Source organism: Meles meles, chromosome 3 (assembly GCF_922984935.1).
Source record: "Meles meles chromosome 3, mMelMel3.1 paternal haplotype, whole genome shotgun sequence".
NCBI lineage: Eukaryota > Metazoa > Chordata > Mammalia > Carnivora > Mustelidae > Meles > Meles meles.
This window is the reverse complement of record NC_060068.1, coordinates 108,265,623-108,284,059: the sequence shown is the minus strand read 5'-3', so window position 1 is coordinate 108,284,059 and position 18,437 is coordinate 108,265,623. Positions and strand designations below refer to the sequence as shown.

Genomic DNA, 18,437 nt, shown 5'->3' with positions numbered 1-18,437 from the left:
GAAGAAAATGGAGACCGATTTCGAAACCTAACTGCCTTACTTTCACCTCCCAACATGATGGTATCATTCATTAGCTACCTTACGGCTCCAGATATTACAGATCAAAGACTGTTAGCTCTCACGGAACAGATCCCTTCTGCTTCATACATATTTCAGGGAAGCTGAATGTGAAGCTACAGTTCCAGCTGGAGATTACCTGAGACTCCCAGCCTGGAAAATAAATGGGAGCCTCACTTGTCTCAAACAGGAGTGGGCCACAGGGACACCAACAGAAGGAAGGAAGGTGAGGCAAAGGCAGACGGCCCCCACCGGGTCATCTGTGGCCTTCACCAGGTAAATGCCAAGGGGAAAAGCACAGCCCTTTGTGGTCAGGTAGTCAAGTCCAGTTTGCAGATCCTGGGTAGGGGGCATCCCCCTTGACAGAACCTTTACAAAGCTATCCATTAAGCAAACTGCTTAACTGTAAGCAAACTGCTCTCAGAAGGATTCAGCGCAAAGTAGTTCGGTTAATTTTCACACTACTTGACTGGGGAGAATAGGAAGAAAGGCTGGCTGGCAGGTGGAAAGAGCGTCTCTAAAATGTAACAGAAGTCACAGGAAAAGTGAGATTTCCAGATGACGTTATTTAAGTGCATCGGCTGTATAATTCGACATTTGACTGGAATTTTAATTGGTGTGCCATGGAAATGTGTACTAATCCAGCCACTGGGAGGTACCAAACACTCTGTTTACTTACTGGGAAAGGAGCTGGCTTCCTGTTCAAGAACCTTATCACCGAGCTGTTTCTGGTTCTATCTTTGGGCCAGCACTGCGCTCCGGGTCTCCTCTCCACCAGGCTCATCCCACCCATCCCAGGCGAAAACCCCCACCCAGTGGGAATCCAGTCCTTCTGAAGGAAGCGGCTCACACAAGTGGCCCAGCTTGGGCAGTGATTCGAGGTCCCACCAGACCTCCCTCCACAGACCCCACTCTTGAGAACTGTGTACACCATGGACTGGGAGCTGTGTGCATGAATCCAATTCCGTGTTAATACATCACTCCCACACACCTGAGCCTCGGCTACCTCTGAGCAGGGAAGGAAGATCTCACTCACCTGCATATTCCCCAAGCATCTCTCAGAAGCACCCAATAAATCCTACCCAAATTGTATAAAATAGAAGTAAGGTGTTTCAGCTTTAACATCTTTGTATTCCTGCAAAATTCCCCCAACTGTTACCAGTAAGTGTGTAAATACAGGTGGGTCTATGTGTATGGAGACACTCTAAATCACTTTCTTCCTGAATAGAGCAAGTCTTTGATAAATTGGTCTGACATTTGGTATAAAGTCCTGCAGGCCCTAGACAAAATGATTTAGAAAATAACCATGTCAGTTGCTCTGCTCTTTCAATAAATAACACACCAGTAAAACACAGATAATAACTGACAATCATACTTGTACTATAACTAATGAGAAAAGATAAAGCAGCAAATGGACTGTTTATATGCGTTTGATGAATTGCATCTCCTGGATAAACCAATGAGAAATAAATGTGTGCTGTGCCGGTTCACTGAAGTAAAACAAATATTTACCACTGAGATTTAGGATTAAGAATGAAATTTACATTTTATTTGGCAACTATGGGGAGGCTATGTCTACATACAGTTGAAAAGTCAAAAACCTACCTCAACTTCCTGAGTACGAAAGCATTATAAATGAGAAAAAAAAATAAAAGAATCACATCAAACAATCAGAAGGAATGTAAACATTTTCGATAATTGCATCAAATTTTCATGATCATCATAACATTAGAAAGGTCATAGGCAGGTATTTTCCGTCAAGACACAGACCATCATAACCCAACAAGTTCCATTGTTCATTAAGTTCATGGGGGAAAAAATGAGGTTATCGAATAGACAACACAATTGGGGAGTGATGTGAGTGTACACTAGTGGCTCATGTCCTTATGGTAGAACAGCTAGCAAAATCATGATTAGATCTCCACACCCCGTCATGATGACTCTCTCTGAGAATTTTAAGTGCATAATTTCCTGTGACATCGGTGCAAAGGATGAAACTCAGTAAAATTTCAGAGAGGACATCAGAGACCACGAGTAACAGGCCTTCTACATTTCTGCAAAGAAATTGTTTTGCCTTGTAGCTCCAAAATAGCTTGAAGGGGTCTAAAACCTGAGGAAGACTTGAATGTGGGTCTTAGAAATAAGTAAAATGAGTAAGATCGTCATGGCATCTCCCGCCAATTAAAGGATTACCACCACCGCAGAGTTCTTCAAGACTTTGCGTGTCTCCCAGTCCGTCCATCCAAGCTGAGGTCAGGGGAAGTGACCTGCTGACTCGTTCTTTTCTCAGAGAGATTCCTTCCCAAAAGTATGCTCTATACGTGGTTATTGTTCTGGGAATAGGAATGGGTGTGTGAGGCCCCAAGTGTACTCCGAACAAGACCAGGGGTGTCTCCCCTCCTTCAAAGCCATCCATCTCCCTGACCTTATTAGCCTTATTACCAAAATGCCTCTGCTAACCAGGAGCCTCGATCTCTTAATCCAAATAGCCTGGAGGAGAGAAACAGCAGGGACTATGGAGGCAAAGGCTGGGGAGACAGGATAGGCAGGATACTTCAGGCCCCAAAGCAGATAGAGGTTTAAATTCTGCCTCCCGCACTCACTGGCCTTGTACCAGCCACTCGGCTTCCCTTGTCTTCCTCTTATCTTGCTACAGAACAAGACACCGCACCCACCTTAAAGGACAGGTCACAGACGGGTATTAACTGGCCAAGTACCTGGGGTATTGTCAGACACAGACAATTACTCAATAAATAAAAGATGTACACTTTGGTGTCCACCGCCAGCGGTTTGGAGTACTGAGACGTCCCAGGACCATGGAGAAAAATGGGTTTTTGTGGAAATACAGTCAACCCTTGAACAACTCTGGGGGTGAGGGGAGCCAAACCCCGATGCAGTTGAAAATCCAACTCCTCAAAACATAATTGCTAATAGTCTACTATTGATTAGAAGCCTTACTGAATTCATGAACAGTTAACGCATATTTTGTATGTTACCATGTATGAGAAACAATGTTCTTACAATGAAGCAAGCTCGAGAAAAAAATGGGAAGATAATCTTGAGAAGATACATTTATAGGACTGTACTTTATAAAAAAAAAAAATCCACACACAAGTGGACTCACACAGTTCAAGCCCATGTTGTTCAAGAATTAACTGTAATACGCTTAAAGTTTCCATAACATGACTTCTTGTGCATTTGAATCTTACCAATGAGCGCAGGGAGATAAAGTATACCCAGGAACAATAATTATGAAATATTTTAAATGCATGTGATTTTATTACTGTCACATATGAACAGTGGCCGAGAAAAAGACAAATTTAGTGAAATGTGAAAACTTGACTTCCAGGCACGTCTCTGTTTAAAGGTCAGGCTTAGATTCTCTAAGATCCAGTGACCCTGTCTTTAAAAAAAAAGACACACCAGAAAGCTGTTTTGTGTATCCAGTGAGTTTTGAACCATTGTTAAGTATTACATATAACATATAAATTAAAGTTCCAATCATGAATAACTATATCCTGAGAAGGGAATTGGGCATGCTGTGAACAGGCAATATTTTGGTGTCATAACTACATGGAGAAAACCAATGCAGACAGCCAGAAAGTGTCTGTCTCGTTGACACACCAACCAAGGCCCCTATAACCTTGTAGCATGTGAGCGTTTCCTCCACCAACATCCCAATTATGCTGGTACGAGGCCCAGCCTTGTCCAAGTGGCACAGATTCTAAGTTAAATACATTCTGCCCTCTTTCTGCAAAGGCCACTCCTGCCACACCCCAGGCCGGCAATCTCCATCAATATCCAGACACTACCTTTTAGAGTGTAAGATACAGCTCTTAACTACCATGGGCTCCTTCCTCCCCACCCGTCCTGCACTGGCAGTGCTGTCAAAGGGACCTGGGCAAAGCAGCGGTTGTCATCCTCGCCTGTTGCCGGGGTCACTGGAGGGCTTTCCAAACACGGATGCCTCAGCCCGGACAAGCTCCTTCCTTCACTGGTCTGGGCTGTGGCCTCCACAGTGTTCTGGGTTTTTTGTTTGTTTATTTGTTTGTTTGTTTGTTTTTTAAGTTCCCTGGATGATCCTAATATTTAGCCCTCATTGGCTAAAGGAAGTCAAAGATCAACTCAATAGCAGGAAATGAAGAGTGACCCAGGAACAGCCAGGCCCATCAAGGGTAGCAAACCAGGGGCACCCCGCCAAAAGCTTCCAGAGCTTTCCAGAGCTATCTCTTCCATTCTCAGGCTAACCCCTCATGGCTTCCCCAATTCTACACACAGCCCTTCTGTCTGCCAGTTGCCCAAGCAAGAACCCAGCCTTCAGGATGGACTCCTTCCCTCTCCCTCCCTTTAGCTGTCCCAGTAGTGATTCCAAGGGTGGGGGGGAGAGGGGGAAGGGCGGGGAAATGGAAACCTGGGACTAGTGGGGTGATGCTGAAAGGTCTTAGAAGAGTTGACCAAGCTGTACAGGAGACCTGCAGGTGGAGCTCTGTCCAGCACCCTCCCCCCACATCTAATCATGCCTGAGTCACCCCAAGGAAGCAGTAGCCTTGGTGACTCAGCTCACCACAGCTGTGCCGGAAGTTAGGCCCCGCAGCAAATTAAAGTTCACATGAGATGGCGGAAATCAAACCCAAGAAATCAAAGTAAAAGTATTAATAATAATCATGCACTAATAATAGTAGCTACCATGTGTGAATGGCCACAATGTCCCAGGTACTGTGCTAAGTCCTCTGTTTTACTCCGATGAACCCTTACAACAGCCCACTGAGACAGGCACCATCAGGACCGCTGAGATGTAGCTGGGGAGATGGAAGCTCAGAAAGGGCAAATGACTACACAAGATCACGTAGTGAGTAAGAAGCAGAAGAGGACTGGCACACTTTTTGCCTGACTCTGAAAATCATGCTCTAACCAACACATGATGCCACCTCAGTGGCCCCATATGAAGGGGCCTGTGCAGGATGGAGACCCTGGAGAGAGGAAATGGGGCTGGCCGTTCCTGGGAAGACACCACCACGAGGAACCAACAGATGGGAGAGGAGCACGTAGACCACTGGCCTCCTAAGAGGTTTCTCTATTGCTGCCATGACTCATGTGTGTTTGAAGCCTCAGATCTCCCATCTGTGAAATGGGGGCGGGGGGGGGGGTGTAAAGACCTGCCTCACAGGGTCTTTGTGAGATCAGAGTTCAAGACCATCTGTCATGCACCTGGATCCAAGAAAGCAGGGAAGACGCCCTCACTCCCTGATCCACCCCTACCCAAGATGGCAGCCAGGGTTTCAGAACCATGGCCATCAGCCCTGACAAAGCAGCCTCAGAAGTCCTGTCTTTGTGTGCTCTGGATGGAGCACTCACACCTGCCTGCCGCCAGCACTCCCTGGGACCCAGTTCAAAGCGAAGTATCCATCGCGACATCAAGGCACAGCATGGCGGAAGCGGTGGCTTTGGCACCAGCCATCTCTCTGGGAAGCTATGGGTACAGACTTTGCATGAAATTTTCATTAGCTGCACAGCTAGGCCTGCTACAGTTCCTCCCAGCCCTGCCGTTCAGCCTCTTCTCTTCAAGGGAACATCTGGGAGGCATAGCAATAAAGACTCCCTTCATGGTGTCCCCAAATGTCCCAGAAGCCAACCTGCACACCCTCCTCTGCGTCCCAAGGCTCTGGCCCTTGGACCACTTACACAGAAGATACCCACCCCCAGCAAAAAAAAAAAAAAAAAAAAAAAAAAAGCCCAGAAATATACTGGTCAATGTTTTTTTCCACTTCAAGCCAATGGTGTCGGCATCGGGATCTGCGAGCGCTTGTGTGATAGGCACAACTTCTGAAGTTACATCCCCCCATGGTAAGTGGTAATCAGAGCAGTCAAGCCTGCCAAAACCGGATCCACGCTCCTGGGCAACAGTTTGCCTCGACAATCGCCAACAAGGCTTCCCATGGAGAAGGGGGAGTGGGGGGCCTCGCTGAGGTTATAGCCATTGCTAAAACCAAAGCAACCCTCTGAAAGCGAGGACCCCCACAGCACCCATGCTGCCAACAGCTGCTGGGCTCAATGAACACAGTTATGGAGAAGGTACCTTTCTTCTCACTCAACCAGCACTTCCGCAGCTCTGTGGTGGGTGGAACGCAGGCTCCCCCCACACCCCTACTACCAAAAAGATGCCTGGTAGAGCGGGAGACGGAGAGGACAACACCAAGTGCTGCAGCCAGGCTCCCCTCTTGGGAAGCTGCTCACTGGACCTCTGGGTCCCAGAGATGATGTACTGATGGCAGGGGACAGGATGGAGGACCCAGAGCAGCCACAAGACAGCTGTCCTCATACCAAGGGCAACGTGCTCTGAGTCCCCTAACAGGGGTCCTGCCCCCTCTTTTGTGGGACCCACATGGAGTCCTATTCCATGAACATGGGTCGGTCCCGTTCCTCTCCAGGGAAACTGCTACCATCTGACCATGCTCTACCTTAGCGCCTGGAGCTCCCACAGAGACCAGAGGGAAGCGGGAGTCGCAAAAGAATTTGGGGCCAGAAGCTGGAGGGCCTCAAGGCCTGAGGAGAGAGGCCGACTTCAAGGCACTGAGGAACCACCAGAGGGCGCACTTAGAGGGCGAAGCCTATCAAACTGGTGTTTGATGAGGCACGCTGGCCTCTCCGGGGGGTGTGGGGGGGGACAAATGAGAGGGAGCCCACATCAAACCAAGGACACCAGTGAAGAAGTCTATTCTGCATGTTCACTGTCACCATTCACGCATTTACTACCTACCTGCCCTTGTGCTAGAGAACACGGAGGAGCAACAGCCAGCCCTTGCCCTCAGGACGCCCACCACCCGACCAGGGGAGAGAGATGCAGCAACGCAAGCAGATGAAGCCAAGTATTAACTGGTAGTGTGGTGATTTCGATAATAATTATTATAATCATGAAAGCTACAGGAATATAGAAGAGGAAGCCACTCGTTATTCCCGGAAACCTGAACAGACTCTGCTGAGGCAGTGGGTCTCAAGCTGGGTCTGGACAGGTGAGTCGGGTTCCCGGCAAAGAACACTTCCTGGGATGGCAGGGGCACTGCAGGCAGGGGAACCAGCAGGTGCGGCGGCAAGGTCTTCGCAGCAATAGCCATCGGCTCAGACAAAAGGCAGTAACCGTGAACCCACGTGAAGCCACAGAGACAAGACACCAGAGACATAAGCCCTCTTTGCTCAGGATCTGCCATCACCGCACTACTCCGTCCATCCCTTCCTCTGGGACTAGGAAGTTCTGGAGCTACCGTGGCTGGCCGCTGGCACACTGCAGCCTGTCCACTCTAGCTGGAAGGCTGAGCAATGACACCAGGTCTAGGGGAGCCGTGCTGGCCTGTGGACATGCCACCCCAGGGCCGAGAGCCAGCTCATACCCAGGCTCTCTCAACCTCATCAACCGAGAGCCACCAGTCACCTGCCAAGGACATGGCGGTCATCACGGACCCCAACGGAAACCAGCTGGTCTGCATGCTTCCCTTCTCTCCATCCTACAGAGACTCACTGCCAGCTTCACGTCTTTTCCCTTTGGAGGTGAGCTTCCTGAGAACACAGGACATGCTGCGCGACTGTGCTCTGGAACTGGGTGCCCCCTTCCAACTCTCAGTCAATGATATGAGTTAAGGCTCTCGCTCAACTTTCAAAAGGTTTCACTCTAGTTTGCAGGGGACAGGGATAGGGAGAGAGATGATCCATCAGTTCTTTTACCTATTCTTTAAAGTCAGAACCCTCCAGATCAAAATTATCAAGTGGGATCAGTTAGGAGCGCCCGGGTGGCTCAGGTCATAAACCCAGGGGCCTGGGATTCAGCCCTGTGTTGGGCTCCTGGCTCAGTGGGGAGCCTGCTTCTCCATCTCCCTCTGCCCCTTCCCTCACCACTCGGGTTTTCTCTCTCTCTCTCTCTTTCTCAAATAAATTAAAAACATCTTTTTAAAAAGTGAGATCACTTACATGGTAACAAACCACACATTCAACACACTTTATTTCTGGTGGAGGAACACTTAGCTGGCAGAAACCATCTTTGCACCTGAATTTTTACGTTCTTTTCTACATTTATTATTTGGGGGAATAACAAGAATGATGATAATAATGCAAGTCTCCTCCAGCCACGAAATTCAGTGATTCTACATATGCCCAATAATCAGTTCTGCCTGAAAGCTCTATATGAATAAAGTGGCAGCAATTTCCACAGAGTAGCAAGGACTACAATGTACTAGAGGAATCCAAGAGGGAGCAAAGGAGTAAGCTGCTTTTGCTGTGATTTTTATTCTTGCTTCCAAATGGAAGGACCTAATACGAACAAAAACAGTAATTACGTTCCAGGTCTTTAAAAATATTTCTACGAAATAACTAAGAGCATTCAAGAAAGAGTCCAGTTGGATTTTTCTTTTCTTCATGATGCCCAGAGGTACTGAGATGGCACCTCTAGGAAAAAAATTTCCAAGATCCAATTCTCTGGCTCAGTTACCTTCTCGTAAGAGGGGGCGAGATGCCTGGACAAAATCACATACGATGACTTGGGGAGAATACAGAAAACCAAGAAGCAGTCAAGAAGGCCAAAGAAGCAAGGGTAGTTACTTCATCCACACTATAACCATGCCATCTTGGGGCCCAGAGCCCTCCTTATCAGAGGCCTGGGCAAGAAGAAGGGGCAGCCATGGTACCGACATGCCACTGACAGGACAACGGCTACATCAGAGCGGTGCTGGATCCTGTTCATTAAATTTGCCTTCTCATTCAGTTGGCTGCATGGCCACATTTTCTAGTATCCCAACATCCTCAACTAGGGTCCACAAACCAGAGTAAGCAGGAAAAGAACAAAAAACAAAAAACGAAAACACAGAAAAGGACTATAGAAAAATCAAAATGGTTATCAGTGGTTGGGGGAATTCGAAGCTGCTTCTACTTTATTATTTTTCCATTGAAAAAATATGACAGGAAGGACTTCGTGGGTTTGTGTGTTGTCTACTCACTGGTCTGTTCACACATTCATTCATTCCGAGTTCTTTGGGATGGAGAAAACGTGGCCAGCATCGCTGTAACATTATGGATGGGGAAACTCTAGGGCTCGGAGGTACAATCATCTGGACATGAATTCACACAGCACTGAAATCTGCAGCATGGAGACCACCAGTTTGGGCTGAAAAATGGACCCATGTCCCAGACAGAGGAAGGACCAATGAAGCGCTTCCTGGGCTGCCATGACCAAGGACAATGACTTGGGGCACTGCCAGGCAGCTGAATGGAGCCACAGACCCTTAATAATGAGCCTGTTTGTAGGCTGGCACATAGGGTTGCCATCCCCTTGTTCCTTTGTCCTGGCACTGGGGCTGCCTTATTAGGGGATGAAAAACCTAGGATTAACAGGGGGTGACCCTCAGCTCACCCACCAGTGCATGGCCCACAGCCCTGGGGCAGAAACATGCCGAAGGGCCCGGGGCTCACAGCAGAAATCACACATTTACCCATGAGGCGGTGACAGCTCCAGCAACTCACCCAAATCGCAGCACGATTTAATAAGGCATCCAAGGTGCAGACCCCTCATCTGACTGACCAGCAGGACACACAAACTCCAGCTAGAATCGGAGGCCCCTTGTCAGGGCCGCCCGCTGGAATTATTTGGGAACAATACCGCATGTGGGTTATTTTGGGGTTGCCCATCAAAGCCTCATGGCTCCTTTCCCACATCTCTCTTTTTATGGAATTCAGCTCTTAGCCCAGCTCGGAGCTGAGATCAATGGCTCTGCTTCCCGATCAGAAACATACAAGAGCACAAAAGCCTATGGCACGCTCTTCAGTGGTAACTTCTCTTGATGTCTCAGCTGCCACTGCCTAAGCAATTCTGGGCAAGCGATTCAACCTCTGCAAACTGGGTTCCTCGCCTGTACAATGAGGGCCAGGGTGCCTCCTCCACCGGGATGACTGCAAGGGTTACCTGAGACGTCTACACAAAATGCCTGGCACGTGGCACACACCCAAACCTGGTAACTCTACTCTTTAATTGGCCTCTGTGCGTCCTGCGCTCTGAGCCAGTGACAGAGTTTTAAAATCAGCCAGCGCCCTCTGGACCCATCTATTTCTGATCCTGCCATCCCAACTGAGGAGATGTTTTAAGAAATGAAATCTGGGTACGGTGGCTTTGGAAAAGCAGCAGCCGCCGCTCTGCACAGAAGTGTAAATAAAATGCCACTTAAGTAATCACATTACTCACAGCTTAATGCATGTGATCCAGAGCTGCAAGCCAGCCCGCGTGTGTGACGGATTTCTCATTATCTGTCGGCTGCCGCTGCAGTCCGTCCAACCATCCGCAGGCGTCCTGCCTGGGAACGTCTGCATTACCTCCTGATGGGACCCGCACTCCCGCTATCAGTAGGACCAGACTTTGCAGGAAGGAGGCAATGCCTTCCTAATGAGGTGATAATACACACAGACCTGTTTGCTTGGGGGAGAGACGTCAGGGTCTAAGTCAGCTGCTAAAGGTGCCGTCCTCAGCTCACAGGGCTCCCAACATAGTCTGGGCCACTGAGCTAGAGATTGAGATCTCTAGCTCAATCCTCCTGGCCGGCATCAGGTAGGGATGGAGCCTCCTCGGGGGCCGTGACATAGCCCACATTCCACTTAGCAGGGTCAAGGGCCAGACCATGCACTGAAGGAGGGATCCAGGCAATGCTGTGCTAAATCTCCCTCCTTTATGATGAGGGTCTCTGAAATTCCAGAGTTTTCCACATGACTAGACCTGCCCTGAAAACCGCCAGGAAGTGACAGGGAAATGGTAGGTCCTTATACCATTTGTGCTCTGGATACATGCAGAGCCTCCAGAAAAGCTATTTCGGAATCCACCTGAAACATGAGAGCTAGGTTCACCACTGCCCCAGCCACCTCTCCTCGGGGACGGAGCTCCTGAAACATGGGTGGCTTTGATCGAGGCAAGGTTTCTCCTCAGAGCCTCTGCCCTTCCCACTTCCACCTCCTACCAGGGCTTCTGTGCCCTGGTGGTCTTCCCTGTGCTCATTCATCAAAACTTACTCCTGGACCCGCCTTCACAGCCAGGTCAAGAGGACCGTGACAACTCGCAGGCCATTCAGAGTCAATAAAGGATCCAAGCCTAAGGTGGCAAAACCCTGCCAAAGCAGCTGCCAAAACAAAGGAGAGGAATATTCGGGCAGAGGGCCTTGGCTGCCCCCTGAATTTATGGTGATCTGGTCAGCCTGGTCCAGGGAAAGGTGAGGAGGATGGGGAACGAGCCAGGAGAGAGGAAGAGAATGAAAGAGTCTGCAAAGAGTCATGAAGGGAAAAGATACAGTGACCAGAAGAGTGACCACAGGCAATGTGAGAATATTTTCCACTACAGATCCATGGGTGGTAGAACAAGGACCTAGGGCCTAGCGAGGTGCTGGTGCCCTGCCATTTTCTAAGCGTGGTGGGGGGCAGTTTCAAGAAAACAGCAACTCAAGCCTGTGTTCTCGCAAGGACTTCGCAAGGATGGAGAGGTCAGCTACCTTTCACAGTTAAGGCTCAAAGGTTAACTAAATTGTTTGGGGTCACACATCGGAGTTCCAAATCCAGCTCTGTCCAACTGCAGAGCCTGCACTCTTTCCATGTGCTATGAGCAGCCAGCGCCTGGGACGGCAGGGTGTCACCCCAAGTCCTAGCCCATCCAGTCCCCACGGGTGGACTCTGCTGGCCCCAGCTCAAACCTCAGCAACTACCGGGGACTCTGGTTCAGTGAGAGCTGAGACGGGGAAAATGATGGCTTCTCCTGGTTCTTTTGAAAGCAAAGGCCTGGGGCACCTGGGTGGCTCAGTGGGTTAAAGACTCTGCCTTCAGCTCGGGTCATGATCCCAGGGTCCTGGGATCGAGCCCCCCATCCCCGCATCGGGCTCTCTGCTCAGCGGGGAGCCTGCTTCCTCCTCTGCCTGCCCCTCTGCCTGCTTGTGATCTCCATCCGTCAAATAAATAAATAAAATCTTGAAGAAAAAAAAAAAAGAAAGAAAGAAAGAAAAGGCCTACCCTTAGCCAAGCCCAGGGAAGCTGAGCCTCTAGGGCTAGAATCTGGGTGAAACCAGAGGGTGGGAAGAGAAGGGAGAAGAACTGAAATCCCAGCAGACACCTTGGACTGGGGTGGGGGGAGGGGAGGAACATGCTATTACACTGAACTTCTTTGTGGTTGCTGGGAGGATCTGGAGGACAGAGGAGCAAACAGGAGTCTGGTCGACGAGACGCACAGCCTGAACCAGGTGCCAGCAGGGCCCGTTCAGGTTAGAAGGGAGACCACTTGGCTAAGTGTAGGAGTCTTCAGGGTGATCCATAAACTATCCCCGACCACTGCACCCCTTACCTCCCTACTACAGTGTAACCTTGGACCTGACCCACAGCCCAGCAGGCCCGGGGGCGGGGGGCAAGCAATCACTGTGTGAGCACACACACACCTGAACCAACTGGGGGCCACCTTACTAAAAACCAGATGCAGATGTGGTAGGGGTCCTTGCTTGCCTTCCTGCTCATCCTTGCATTCTTCCACACAACAATTATGCCCGAATGGTAGAATTGGAGAAAATCTCTAATAAATTATGACCGCATACTCAACCACAGCAACCCAGACCTTTTGGGCTTATTAACACTGTCTCTATGCTCTTTAGAGAACCCCATTATTCTTAAGTCTTTTGCAACTTAAAGGTACCTGGGAACATAAATCTCCCCCTCTCCCCCGGAACGTGAACGAGTCCCGTAATAGCAGCGGCAGTTCATTACCATGCCATTCTGGGTTCTATTTCTCCAAGAAAATAAATAACCAGTTTAAAAAACTGTCAGAAAAATGTTTCCCTAATCCTCAGCTTAAACGTGATTATTTATTAGGAAGTGGTGAAAGCTACGCACACCTGTGGTAACCCTAAGCACACGTGGTCCTCAGTGAGTTTTTATTTAAAGGTGGGGAAAATACCTAGAACACAAAACAGCTACACATTTCCATGTTGAACAGATCTTTATTTTGGGCCAGCTCTGGCCTCTGGGGCTGATCTTGGTGATGGAAGCCCACTGCACCAAATGCCCAGGCAGGGGAGAACCTGGGGAGAGACGGTGCAAGAGATGGGGGAGAGGGAAATAGGAGGTGTAGGGCTGCTACCTCGTGCCCGGCAGGGCCCACCCTCCCAGCGAGGATCCTGCAAGCCTATTCTCTAAAGAGCCAGAAGAAGGCAAATACTGTTTGCCTTTGTGGGCTACGCACACGCTCTGTCACAAAAGGTTAAAAACGAGGTATTTTAAAGGAAGATTTACACAAATTCTACCCGGTTCGACAGACATCTGTAGACTCTTTTGGTGATTACGATCTCAGGGTATAATAGAGGAAGCCAGGAGCAGCTGGAGAATTTCCCTACCATCTTGAGGTTTATACGGTCTAGGTTCCATCCTTAACAAAAACAGCCTGTCTAATCGGAAAGCAAAATGGAGGAGACTCTTTCTGGTGACTATTTAGGTTCTCCTGACCCCTCCCCTGCCCATAGATAAGGCAGACCTACAAAGGCCCCACACAGCTGTCATGGCGCCAACTGGTTCTGCACAGAGCTCCTTGCAAAAGACAGCCGGGGCCCAGCCCTCAGACCACCCGTGTGAGCCGAGCCACACGCTCCACTTCCCAGGCTCAGACTTTTTGGTCTACACTTGTCTCAAGCAGAGATAAATTCGGCCCCACAGAGGCCTGCTCCTGACTGAGCACTTGGAGACACTTCCATGAAGGGACAGCACTGGACCCATGAGACTTCCTTTCTCCCACATCCTACGCAACTGGGAAAGGCAGACATGCAGACACACACACACACTCATGACTGTCCTCTTGAGACCTCCCTGGGTGAAACACCTAGTTAAATTGTCAGGAATGAGTTAACCAGGGAAACAAACTGCATTGCCTTTTCCTTTTTTTGTCTCCAACTCCAAGGACAAGATTTCTCAGATGCCCCTAAAAGTTTCTGCAATTGTCTCTAGACAGACACTAGTGAGGAGAGAAAGCAAATTGCTCTCCGCAATTACTAAGCTTTGAAGTCCCTAAACAGCCAATCTTCATGCTGCCATTGTAGTTGTGTCTACGGACGGCTGGTTCAGGCGAGGGCAATCATTCCCAGAGCCCTCCGCTATGGCTAAATGTTCGAAAGGCGCTGTGGAAAATTACCCAGAAAACAGCTGCTTATGCTTTAGGCAGTTCCTACGTGTGGAGAGAAGCAACGGGCGGGGGGTGGGGGTAGGCAGAAGCCATAAAATTGAGAACATACTATTTTCCAGTTAAATGTGAAGGGAAGTCCCTTTGCAAGAGGTAATCAATAGTCAGGTGGGAGCACAAAAAGACAAGACCCTCTGGATACGGAGAGAAGGCAAGCGGCAAGAGTCACCCCCAAATGCCAAGTCAGTGAGCTACAACAGTTCCAGAGACAGTGAAGGCACCCCTGTTAGGGTCCTCAGGGCACTCGAGGTGCACTCACCCAGCAAAGGGAGCCAGGTCCACCCCAAGCTTCTCCCTGATTTTCTCCCTCCACGCACAAAACTCTACAACACAGAGTTAGCTTCTCAAGTCAATTGTGCGGCTCAAGGAGTCAATTGTGCGGCTCAAGGCACGGAGCTGCTGACATTTTTTAAAAGGCCAGGTAATGGCAGCTGTTCTACCCCTCCAGCCGTAAGCCAAGAATCTTAGAGACTTGGGAACCCTTGGATATACCCAACACCAACTTTTCGCCAAGGCTCGCCAATAAGCTGCCCACAACCTAGAGGGCCCAGCACAATATCTGCATTCCTACTCATTGCTTCCCCTAGAAGGGTCCTCTCCCCCCAACCAGGGCCAATTCCCGCCATCATAGTTGTGAGGATTTGACCAGGAGGCTGGAAACTCAGGTTCCAGCAGTGACTAGAGAGAGGATCTGGAAACAACCAGAGATTGTCAACACCAGTCTCTTCTAGGTTTCTGAGACCAGGCCATCATTAGACGTTGTGCTTGGACAGCAGGCTACATTTAAAAGGGAAATCTGGACTCACAATGATTTTCACATCCACGATTCTAGACCAGGTTGTTGCTAAGTATTGAAGTTGGGCAAACTTTATCCCAGACTTTAAGGTCCTCCTGATCCCATGAAGGGAACAGGATGTGGCACCTTCCAGAATGAGGAGGAAGAGAAGACCTTGAAAAGGCCCCGAGGAGACAATCAGCTTCAGTGATTTATTTCTTAGAGGGAGAACTGGGGAAGGAGAAGCTGCCCAATTTTTACATCAGGACTGAACTATTCCTAGCAGGAAGCCTGGAATGTGGTTCTGCTGGCTTGATCCAAATTGCCAAGAGCAAGGCTGCCTGTTCACCACCAGGACAGTGGGACAGAAGACGGAACTCTGGAGCCCAGCAGAGACCACTCTGAACCTGCCTCCAGCATGTACTGACTGTATGCCTTTGGAAAGGTACTGAACCCTGCTCTTCCAGGCTATAAAGTGAGGTTATTAATGAGGCCAACTTCTTAGACTTTACCGAGTCCAAATGAGGGAGTCCACGTAGAGTGCTTGTGCAAAGGATGGATGAATGGTCAGAAACAGTAGCCACTGTAAGTAGAATCGTTGTTTAACAGATGATCCCCCACTTACATGCATCTTAACACTGGATTCCTTTCCTTTTCAAAGACTTCCCCTCGTTACCTCTTTAGGGAAAAACAATTTCAAGGGAATGCCTGATTGGCCTGTCCCTTTTTCTTTTAACACATCGCATTCTCTGACTTCATGGTCTGAAAACAGGTGCAAAGAGTCAGTGACCTAGAGTCTTTAAAAAAGAAGGAAAAAGCAAAAACCGTACCTAACATGTAACCCAGAGGCAAAGGTGAGGAAAGGTGGTTCTGTTTTAAAATAGAGAAAAAGCAGTTCTTGTGGAGGACAGACCACAAGTCTCCCAGCTGGAGATGTGTCGGTTGCAGCTAGAACAAAACTGCAGAGAGTGGCCCACTATTCCCAACAAGAGGAGAAAAGCACATTTTCCTGTAGATGCAGCTTCAAAATATATAAAGGAGTGGCACCTGGGTGGCTCTGTCAATGAAGCATCTGCCTTAGGCTCAGGCCATGATCTCAGGGTCTTGGGATCCAGCCCTGTGTCGGGCTTCCTGCTCAGTGGGCAGTCTGCTTGACCCTCTCCTTCTGCTTCTGCCCAACCCCCGACTTGTGGTCCCTCTCAAATAAATAAAATATTTAATTAATAAATTATTTAGTATAATATGTAAGGTAAACAGCACGCAAAGAAGAAAACTCATAAAGCATCTTCTTCTTCAAGAAACACCAGGAGAATGAAGGAAACAAGCCAGAGTGGGAGAAGATAGTTGCATCATTTAAAACCAACAAATGGCTTGCATCCAGAATATAAAGACTGTACACTAATCCACAAGAAATAGAAAGATGACCTTATTGAAAAAATACCCTCAAGAGATTTGCACAGGTACTCACAACACGGGCTACTCCTAGGCCAACATCTAGCAGACAGGCTAAAACATTTGACTACGACCACACACAGAAAAAGACATCGGACAACCGGAACGCTCATGCTTGCCAGCAGGAGTGTGACCCTGACGTGCTGTCAGAAAACTGTTGCATGGGACGAACTGAAGATGGTCACAGGTCCCCCCTCTGACCCAGAGACTACATTCCCAGGAAGATATGCAACAGAAATGAACACAGATATACAAAAAGGCTGATAAAAGAATGTTCATCAGCAGCAACACTCCCAGTAGCCTCACTGGAACAACTCAAATATCCACCAAAAGCCAGTGGATACACCGTGGTGTGTTCACACACAGGAAAGCCAGGCAGCAGCACCAACAAGTGAACCTATGTGTTGCAGCACGGATGGCCCCACAGGCATCGTACCCACTGGGAAAAGACCAGACATGGAAGAATGTGAACTACACGACATCATCCACATCAAGTTCAAAAAAGGCAAAACTAAGGGATGATGGAAAGTCAGAACAGCAGTACCCTCTGGGAAGAAGTGAGGGGGAAGAAGACAGGAGGGGGTAAGGGTAGGGAGGACAAGTCAGACATACGGGTGCACATCTCTTCCCCCAGGAGCGGGTTCCATTGGTCCCTTGGTGGGAAGTCTATTCCTTTTGGCACTTGGTACACAAATGTGTTAGAGTCTAATAAAAAAGGTATCCTGAGTGACTAAAGGAAAGAAAGAGTCTTTTCCACTGTAGGTATGTGATCTAGGCAGGTCTCTGCTTGGTTGGAAATCAAGACACATTAGGAGCCAGAAAAAGAAATTTCTGGGAAACATTCACGTGGCAGAATGGGTGTGGGTTGTTTTTTTTTTAATTTCTTTTCAGTGTTCCAGAATTCATTGTTTATACACCACACCCAGTGCTCCATGCAATACATGCCCTCTCTATTACCCACCACCTGGTTCCTCAACCTCCCACCCCCCCCCCCCTTCAAAACCCTCTGGTTGTTTTTCAGAGTCCACAGTCTCTCATGGTTCAACTCACCCTCCAATTCCCCCCAACTCCCTTCTCCTCTCCATCTCCCCATGTCCTCCATGCTATTCCTTATGCTCCACAAATAAGCAGAACCATATGATAATTGACTCTCTCTGCTTGACTTATTTCACTCAGCATAATCTCTTCCAGTCCCGTCCATGTTGATACAAAAGTTGGGTATTCATCCTTTCTGATGGAGGCATCATATTCCGTAGTATACATGGACCATATCTTCTTTATCCATTCATTCGTTGAAGGGCATCTTGATTCTTTCCATAGTTTGGCAACTGTGGCCATTGCTACTATGACCATTGGGGTACAGATGGCCCTTCTTTTCACTCATATCTATCTTTGGGGTAAATACTCAGTAGTGCAATTGCAGGGTCATAGGGTAACTCTATTTTTAATTTCTTAAGGAATCTCCACACTGTTTTCCAAAGTGGCTGCACCAACTTGCATTCCCACCAACAGTGTAAGAGGGTTCCCCTTTCTCCAAATCCTCTCCAACACACGTTGTTTACTGTCTTGTTAATTTTGGCCATTCTAACTGGTATAAGTTGGTATCTCAGTGTGGTTTTGATTTGAATCTCCCTGATGGCTAGTGATGATGAACATTTTTTCATGTGTCTGTTAGCCATTTGTATGTCTTCCTTCAAGAAATGTCTGTTCATGTCTTCTGCCCATTTTTTGCCATGATTATCTGTTTTGTGTGTGAATCACTGGACAGGCACACCCCCAGAGTGAGACAGGGGGCCACCATTCTTGTCTGGGAAGCCAGAAAAGCACAAGGGAGACCTAGGACTAGCACAACTAATAATCAATGTATTAATTGTTCCCTAAGCACCAGCATTGTTTTAAACACTTAAAATGGATTAACTCATGTAGTTGTCA

At 48.4% G+C, this 18,437-nt stretch overlaps 1 protein-coding gene across 2 annotated transcripts in view; it reads right to left on the bottom strand.

The window, feature by feature from the left end:
• The window catches only part of SPOCK1 (SPARC (osteonectin), cwcv and kazal like domains proteoglycan 1), a 518,175-nt gene that overhangs the window by 279,246 nt on the left and 220,492 nt on the right, over positions 1-18,437 (bottom strand). Inside the window, exon 3 of one of the 2 annotated variants that reach the window (XM_046000679.1) lies at positions 1,663-1,671. The exons of the other annotated variant lie outside the window; for it this stretch is intronic. Within the exon in view, the coding sequence (XP_045856635.1) occupies positions 1,663-1,671 (9 nt within the window). The remainder of the gene's footprint in view (positions 1-1,662; positions 1,672-18,437) is intronic. 2 annotated transcript variants of the gene reach the window in all.